The sequence below is a fragment of the Sinocyclocheilus grahami genome, unplaced genomic scaffold, assembly GCF_001515645.1.
Source record: "Sinocyclocheilus grahami isolate Dianchi unplaced genomic scaffold, SAMN03320097.WGS_v1.1 scaffold926.1, whole genome shotgun sequence".
NCBI lineage: Eukaryota > Metazoa > Chordata > Actinopteri > Cypriniformes > Cyprinidae > Sinocyclocheilus > Sinocyclocheilus grahami.
The window spans coordinates 107,309-116,821 of record NW_015506105.1 but is presented as its reverse complement, the minus strand read 5'-3'; the positions used below and the strand labels follow the sequence as shown (position 1 = coordinate 116,821).

General features: G+C 36.3%; 1 protein-coding gene across 1 annotated transcript in view; it reads right to left on the bottom strand.

The window, feature by feature from the left end:
- Window positions 1-1,708: 1,708 nt before the first annotated feature.
- Window positions 1,709-9,513, bottom strand: part of LOC107564363 (PDZ and LIM domain protein 5-like) — a 45,536-nt gene continuing 37,731 nt past the window's right edge. Inside the window, exons 7-12 of the mRNA XM_016249423.1 lie at window positions 9,331-9,422; window positions 8,295-8,469; window positions 3,833-4,013; window positions 2,884-3,004; window positions 2,088-2,203; window positions 1,709-2,004 (exon numbers count right to left, since the gene is read on the bottom strand). Of these exons, the coding sequence (XP_016104909.1) occupies window positions 1,915-2,004; window positions 2,088-2,203; window positions 2,884-3,004; window positions 3,833-4,013; window positions 8,295-8,469; window positions 9,331-9,422 (775 nt within the window). The 3' untranslated portion in view covers window positions 1,709-1,914. The remainder of the gene's footprint in view (window positions 2,005-2,087; window positions 2,204-2,883; window positions 3,005-3,832; window positions 4,014-8,294; window positions 8,470-9,330; window positions 9,423-9,513) is intronic.

Here is a 9,513-nt window from a genome sequence, read left to right as displayed (position 1 = left end):
TGTGTTTCGTTGTGAAAGCGAAACTACTTTGTTTGGTCTTCCAAAAATGGACACGACTAGAAATCAGTGGTTAAGTTGTATTTACAACACTGTTCCAGAACACGTCAACCCAAATATTCAGATGTGTGCAGCACATTTTATGGAGGACTGTTTCCTGATCCTGGTAGAGTAGACTACAATGCCGGCTGTTCTGACTCACAGACTGTAAGTACGTTTTTTATATTTAAAGAGTTTTTATATTTTATATATTTAAAGCGATGTTTTTGAGCAGTGTAGAGTAGGGCTTGTTGTTTGTCATTGCTCCGATCACAAATGCAGACATGGTTTTATGTTTACGCGGCGCGATGCAACGCAACGCGTAAAAAGACAGTATAAATCATTATAATCCATAATGATGTCCCCACTGGATGCAACGAATGCCTCGTTTATAATGGGTTTTTATGTTTTTGAATCATCGCTCCGGCCTGACAGGGCATCATCACAATATGGTAAGGGACGTAACATTTCCGTCACACACTTGAGGTATTCGGCCAATCACAACGCACTGGATAGCTGGCCAATCAGAGCACACCTTGCTTTTTCAGACCGATGAGCTTTGTAAAAATCGATGCGTTTCAGAAAGGCGGGGCATAGAGGAGAAACAATAATGTACAGTATGTGAAAAATAATGTGTTTTTTTTTTTCTTAAACTGCATAAACACATTTCATTACACCAAATACACCAAATAATGTTATTTTTAGCAACATCATATGACCCCTTTAAGAACAGCTGATCATTTGACGAGTTTTCATTTCATCATATGTTACTTATTTAATACTTAAGTAACCTCTCAGATGGCATCAGCATATGATGTGAAGTGTGCAACAACATAAGCCTTTTGATAATATTTTGGCAATGGAGCACTGCAAGAATGAGTCCTAAAACCTGGAAACGAGATTGCATTTTTGCACATCCATCATCCTGAAAACTTTTTTTTTTTTGTCTGAAATAAGGTCTGCTCAAGATATTTTCATATTTTATTCTACAACATAAAATACATCAATAATACTCATGATTATTTTGACCTTTTATGCGTCTTGAAAAAGGGCGGGTGCTAACAAGTGGCTAAAATGGGACTACAGAAGTTGTCGGGGACATTAAACGTTGTCAATGGCGAACAGAAAAATGGATCTAGTCTGCTTTCACAGATTATTGTGTTCATAATATTTTCTAGTTTTAAATGAAGGCTGAAAGAGTTGTCAGAAATGGTTCAGATTGAATAAAATGTGCAAGAATGACTGTTCGATATGAAGTGTAAGAATCATGCTTTTGTTGGTCACAGAGCTTAATTTCTGCAATAATCCAAAATCCTACTGGTTTTTGTCGAGGGAACCAGGATGATGCAGCACTTTCTGTCAGACAAGTTAATGTGCATTTCTTCTGCATTTTGGTCCTTATTTTATTAAATAACACACTATTTCAATGAAGTGAGAAGATTGAAAGTATAGTTCACCCAAAAATTAAAATTCTGTCATCATTTACTCACCCACAAGTTGTTTCAAACCTGTAAGAGTTTCTTTCTTCTATTGAACATAAAAGAAGATATTTTAAGGAATGTGGGTAACCAAACAGCTGCTGGTCCCCATTCACTTCCATAGTATTTTTTGTCCATACACAATTTTCATTTTTGAGAGAACTCTCCCTTTAAGAGAGACAGGAAAGAAAAAGAAAAGATACTTTTTTGATTTAATAAAATAACACTAACACAAGTTTCAAAAGTGCTGTTCACACACAACCATCTTCTAACAAATCGTACTGAATCAGAAGTGATTTTACTTTGAGTATGTGTCATTTATATCTTCCAAATATGTATTTTAGTTTTTTTGCTTATGCTTCAACAGTCGCATTCATATTTTGCACTTACAAAGGCGCAGTTATATTTTGAGATTGTGAGCGTGTTTCTTGCAAAGCGGTTTGTCCTTTTTGGAGAAGAAGGTCTGACCATCCAGACTGACGCTGCACACCTGAAGAGAACACAGCGGACATTCATCACACAACACTCGGTGAACACACGAACATTCACAGATGAGCCTGAACACACACTTACTGCACACACGAAGCAGGTGTCGTGCCAGGTGCCACCCAGGGCCTCCAGAAACTTGTCTCCTGCTTCTATCGGGAAATCACAACCACGGCAGCCAGTCCCAAACAGACTGTAGAAATCTAAACAGACAATTACAAAACTATTAGAAAACATCAACAACTCAGAGACACTTTAACTATCAGCTTTGTCTTCTAAAATTAATACAATGAATGAGCTATAAAATGAATGTGGATAGTATACACTACCATTCAAAATATTATATTTTTTAAGAAATTAATATTTTTATTCAATAAGGAAGCACTGAAAACACTAAAGACATTTATCTTTGCTTTGCATCACAGGAATAAATTACATTTTACAATATATTCAAATACAACACATTTATTTTAAATTGCAATAATATTTCACAATATTACTGTATTTTTTATCAAATCATTTTCCAGGAGAAGCATCTGAGAAGCCTCCATTTATAAAAAATGCTCTCTGCTTAATCTCATAACTGTAAATAATTTGGATATAAGAAAGATCACATTTGTGAATCTTTTTCCTTTCCAATGATTATAGTAGTTTTTATCTGTCAGTGTGTTATCTATGTGGGATCTTCTTGATATTTTGCCATCATTTTAGGGATCAAATGTCTCCAGAAGAAAAAGTTGAAATCAGCTACACTGTGAGGAGCAGCCAAAAGCCCCCATGAGGAAAATGATCATGAAAATGTATACAGTAAATGCAGAAAGGTTTGTATAGGAGGTAAGTGGTATAAAATAATAGAAGTAGAAAGTAACAGACAAACAAATACCCCTCTCGCAGTACGGCTCTCCATCCTCGAGGTGAAAAATATTGTTTCTTATCGGATGCTGGCAGGATGCACACAGGAAACAATACACATGCCAGGTCTGCTTGAGTGCATTGATCACTTCCTGTTAAAACAAAACATCATCATCTTTACATGTACACTTCTAGGCAAAAGTTTGGGGTTGGTAATTTTTTTAAATGTTTCTGAAAGAAGTCTTATATGCTCACCAAAGCTGCATTTATTTGATCAAAAATACAGAAAAACGGTTTTATTTCAATTTAAAATAACTGTTTTCTATTTCAGTTTTTTTAACATATATGTTAAAATGTAATTTATTCCTGTGATCAAAGCTGAATTTTCAGCATCATTACTCGACTCTTCAGTATCACATGATCCTTCAGAAATCATTCTAATATGCTGATTTGCTGCTCAAAAAATATCTTTATACTGTCACTTTTGATCAATTTAATGCATCCTTGCTGAATGAAAGCATTAAATTCATTCGCTAACCCCAAACTTTTGAATGTACATGCAAATAAATTAAAGACCCGGATGTTTAGATCGTCCCAAAAGATATATTAATTTCTCTGTGTGAATATATTTGTATAGCATTTGACAGGCAGTTAGAGATTGAGTGTATTTCATGTTTGTGAAACACACAGTCACGGACCCCCAGGATTTTATACTGGCAGCGCGCACAGGTCGGAGCAAAGAACTCCTCATAGCTGTCCTGGCAGTAAACGGAGCCCTGCTCCTCCACAAAACCCAGCTCGCTCAGAGACACACTGCAGTGAGCGCACGTGAACTCCTCCGGGTGCCACGATTTCCCCATCGCCATCAGCCGTCCCAAAAGATATATTAATTTCTCTGTGTGTGAATATATTTGTATAGCATTTGACAGGCAGTTAGAGATTGAGTGTATTTCATGTTTGTGAAACACACAGTCACGGACCCCCAGGATTTTATACTGGCAGCGCGCACAGGTCGGAGCAAAGAACTCCTCATAGCAGTGCTGGCAGTAAACGGAGCCCTGCTCCTCCACAAAACCCAGCTCGCTCAGAGACACACTGCAGTGAGCGCACGTGAACTCCTCCGGGTGCCACGATTTCCCCATCGCCATCAGGAACGGCCCCCTGAAACACACATACATGCATGTCAATGATAAAACACACATGAATGAAACAGCAACAAGATTCGTGGTGTTTTTACATTGATTGAATGTTGTGTTGTGACACAGTGCCATTTTTGGTCCAATTTTCAGTTTACTCTGGCAAAGACAAGCCCACCTAGACAGCATGAAACCGACAAGCCAAATTAGCCAGAATTTCCATCTGTCCAAAAGTAATAAGGACTGTACAGTGAAACCTTCAATGAGTTGCACTGTTGTATATAGCATCTTGGAGCTGAATTCCAATAAACAAACATCTCAAGAAAACTGAAAATTATGCATGCAAATAAAGGTATAGGTCACCTAAAAACGAATTCATCATGAAGTCATCATTTACTCATCCTCACGTTGTTCCAAACCTGTATGCGTTTCTTTCTTCTGTTGAACACAAAAGAAGATATTTTGAAGAATGTGGGTAACTGAACAGTTGACAGTAGCCATTGACTTCCATATGGGGGGAAAAATACTATGGAAGTCAATGGCTACAATCAATTGGGTCAACGTTTGTGTTCAACAGAACAAAGTAATTCATACAGGTTTGGAACCATAAATGATGACAGAATTTTCATTTCTGGCTGAACTATCTTTTAACTATATGTTTATCCCACACAGCCTTGTTTTAAGTTTCATTGTATTAAATACACTGTTTACTTGCTACTAAATGCCTTAAACAAAACTATTTCACAGATTCTGTCCCATGAACCTCATAAAATGAAATCTGATGCCATCAATGAAGAAACCTGGCACTTTGGAGACACTTTATACTGTAACATTTGCATTTATTCATTTAGCAGATGCTTTTATCCAAAGTGACGTACAAATTAAACTTTGTTTTCTGTTAAACCAATAAAAAAAACCTGTGCACCCTGATTTCTGAAAATGAAACAAACAAAAAAAAGCAGCCAGATCATTTCCATAACAATCAAAGCAATCTGCCAAGAGCAGCGCAAATTAGCGTCTGCATTAAGACATGGTTTTTGGGCGTTAAATAATGGCGCAAATACCAGTAATTTGACAAGCGTAAACGTTAGTAAATCGTGTTGCATGATTCGTTTTAATACTCTCCTCCCATACATTTTGCATTTGAAAGGGAAACTCCTTCAAATGCATATTCAATAAGGTCAGGCGCAATTTCTCTTTTCAGCGCTAATTCTCTTCACTGCACATCTTTAGTAAATCCTGACAGAACTATTTTAATGGCAAAAGACGGTTTGCGCTGGCACAAGCTGTTAGTAAATCTGGCTCTAAATTGGAAAAAACGTTTTGCCAGTCGAACACCTTTGACCTGAAATATTTTACGCAGTACCTTCGAGGTTTTAAGTTAATATTTCAATAATTCAACAACACATTTACATGTTCACAGTTCTCTGATGTCAGTTAACTGTCATGACATGCAGACGAACAAATTAAATATTTCATAATTTTTAGTAGAAATGTTTTATGATTGTTTATATTTTTTCATAAATTCATACTTATAATTGTTTATTTTATTTTTACAATTTAATTAATAATTAGATTATCATCAATGCACAAAAAAAGTTTGAGGTTCCACCAAAAGTATCACTGCATGTGAAACCAAATCATTGTATACTGTAAATAGCTGCACGTTTTTCTGTTCTGAGCCGGTGGTTAAAGGGGTCATATGATGCGATTTCAATTTTTACTTTCTCTTTGGAGTGTTACAAGCTCTTGGTGCATAAAGAAGATTGGTAAAGTTGCAAAGACTAAAGTCTCAAATCCAAAGAGATATTCTTTATAAAAGTTAAGAGTCAATCACGCCTACCTAAAACGCCTCGTTCTAACACGCCCCCACATGTCTACGTCACAATGTGGGAAGATTTGCATAACACCGCCCAAATGTTCACGCAAAGAAAGAAGGCGCATATTTTATTCTCGCTGTAGTATTGTTGTTGCCGCCGCCATGTCATGAAGGCCTGAAACTACTTTGTTTGGCCTTCCAAAAGAGGACGATATCCGCTTCGTCATGCCTGGAGCTGATCTGTGCTGGTTGCTGAGGAAATACAACAACTTTGCGCTGTGGATCGCCGGATCGGCTTTCACTGTGGGCGAAGCGGAGTCCAGCCCGGGGTCGTATTTTTAGCAACATCATATGACCCCTTTAAAACAATATCATCTAACATATCAAACCTGCTTTATCGTTGAAATCTGTCATTGTATTAAAGGTGAAATGTTCTACACCATCAAAGTGGTAAATTATATTATTGTCCAGCAATATGTTAAAAATTAGATATATAGTACATACTATTTTATCTGGGGACATACAGTACACCTCACTGATCTATATAAATTATATGATTTATAATATATAATTACATAGACAGGTAGAGCAAAAGCACAAACAAACAGACTGCAATTCCATTTGTTGCCACTAGTTGCGCACAAATGACACACTTCACCTTTAATCACTAATGGCTTCAGCAAAGATCTGAATCTCAGATGTAATTCAGTGTGCACGTGAAACAGAGAGTCTGGTGTAATGTTTACTCTCATGCGGAATAAATACTCAGGGTTTAATTTGCTAAATGAAGGCTCTGTGAGAAGCGACTGATCCTAATTACTGTCTTACACACACACACACAGGTAACTAAGTCTACGCTTTCCCATCTCATTTGCCGCCTTGAGTGTGTGATATCTGGTGTGTGTTACACGGGTGTGTGTTTCTCGTTGGATAAGGTGGCCGCCGTTCGCTCTGTGAAAGTAAGAGGTAAGTTTAGAGTGACTATTGTTATTAAATATCGCTCTTAAACTAATTATCTCATTTTCAAAGTGAAAGAGAGAGACTGAGGGAGGAAAGGACAGGAAAGTCAGGTCTGTCACAAAAACTATATGTGAAGAAAAATAATATAATTTTTTACATTTATATAAATTACTATAGTTTGTATAAATTATTCATTGTTTGTTAATTAATTAATTATAACATATTATATAAATAAGAATTATACATGTATTGGAAGAAATCAAGCGTAGCGTTAGTTCTGGCAGGTCACGTTAGTCAAGCTCGCATCAGCTGACTCTCAGCTGATCCCCATCTACCTATAGGAATACGAGACCTATCTAAGCATTCATATAGAAGGTCCCTCAGTATCATCAGCAGTTTTTGCATTGCTCAATAGCTAATTACCCTCCTCCATCCCCAACTCCTCCTCTGTCAGTCAGGATTCAGCCTTCTGATTATCCTTTGAATCAGATTAATTCTAAAATGTGTACATAAAATTATTGAACTTTAACGATATCTGCAATACATGTATGTTGGTTCTGTTCTGTTTCCCCTGGGGGTGTTACCGCTGCTCTCCCTGCTCTCATCCATGCTAGGCTGCATGGATGCGCAGGGAGTTCTTGCCCAGAACAGAACCATACCGCCAATCCAAACTGTATGCTAATTGTCAATCATCTTTGACGATAGTGGTCCTGACAGAAATAGTCAATTTTGTTTATATTATTTATTTTAATATCAATAGTTATTTATATAATAATAATTACAATATCTGTAATATAATAATAATGATAGAGATACTGAAAGAAATATTCCATCTATGGTTATATTAATTAATTAGATGTGCATTTGTGATTAAAAAAGTATATATATATATTTTTTAGTTAAATGACCGATCGTTTCTCTAGATAAGACCCTTATTCCTGGGTTGGGATCGTGTCGAGCCCTTTGAAGCTGCACTGAAACGGCAATTTGGACCTTCAGCCCATTGAGCACCATTAAAGTCCATTGTATGGAGAAAAATCCTGGAATGTTTTCCTCAAAAAACGTAATTTCTGTGCGACTGAAGACAGAAAGACATGAACATCTTGGATGACATGGGGGTGGAAATTTATCAGGACATTTTGATTCTGGAAGTGAATTAATCCTTTAATGACTTTGTGATTCTATGAATACTATGTCCTGTAATAGGGCGCTAGAGGGGCAGAGAAAACTAAATGGCAATGTCAGTATTTGTTCAATTAAAATTGGAAAGCTGACAACAACAATGAACCATAACCATGTTTTCAGATATCACATTCATTTTGCTTTTTGCATTGTTCATATTGTGCATCTGTTCCAAAAGCTAGTGAGTTGCCCACCTAGACAGGATTGTAGGGAATCACAGGCATAATCCCGATACAAATAGTAGGCAGCAGCATTATGTAGCCTTCTAAGATATCTTATTTTGGACAAATCTAATGTAAATGCAAAAATTGACTATTTCCTAGTATTGAATACTAGTTTGTGTACCTGATAATCAAGTCGCAGTGAGCGCAAACAGGAGTGCGTGTTCCAGCAGGGATGTGTTCTGCCATCTGGACCAATGAGGCTTCGTCTTTGGGGTGTGGGCGTGGCATGGGACGGTCTAAAGCGGGGCCTAAAGGAGTACTGTTGCTCATGATACCAAAAGTAGGAGTGATGAGACCTGCCAAAGACGCCAACATACACAAACACTCATTAGAGCTTCAGCTCATCTTTAAGTGACTCCACTACCTCAGTTTATTACACTGTAAAGGCCGGTGTGCTTTGAATATGTCTGAATTGCTAAGTATTACAATTATTAAGTAAAGTAACCCTAAAACATAAAATATAGTAACAGATATGACACCACAGATATCAATTAGTCTTCTATACTAAAACAAATGGTGAAGGATTTACTTTGAAACAATTTTCACTCAGAAATTAATTACAAAGAAGTGGCAAATAAAATTGAATTAAACATGAAATTCTTAAGTAGAAAGAATGAAAGGTATTTTCTTGTAAAATCTACTCCAATAATATTTGTTTTATTTACAAATTCGAAAAAAAAAATTTTTTACTGTGTAGCAGAGGAATGCAGTTAAGGGAAAAACTTTTTTCAGTTTTAATAGATTTAATTAACTAGATTTAGTTTAGTTTAATAAAATCTTCATAGACATATTTAAAAACAAAAAAATAATAAAAATGACAAAAGCATGCAGCAATATTTCTAAAAGTTTAACTAAAATGACGATGAAAACTCGAGAAAATATGAGATAATATAAAATAAAAACAAATTCAAAATACTAATAATAACTATAATAGTCTCTCAATGATACTAAAATAACTTATTATTGGAATGAAATTTTGTCAAACTAAAATTTTTAATTAGAATTTGAATGTATTTTTTAAATAGATTAATTGGTTTATAGGTGTGACTGAACTTTAGATTTGTAGTGTATATACAGTTCAGTATCATATGCCACAGTGCTGGGGTCAGTATGTGGACCGGAGAGAGACTGAATCTTCAGTCATGAGGTGATATTACCTGCTGTGTTTCTGACAGGCATTCCCGGGGCTTTGATCATGGTCTTAACAGGACAGACAAGAGCGCTGGGCTGAGAATCATCCTGCTCCTCACTGAGAGACCAAACACAGAGAGAGAGAGAGAGAGAGAGAGAGAGAGAGAGAGAGAGAGAGAGAGAGAGAGAAATAAAAAAAAAAGAGAGAA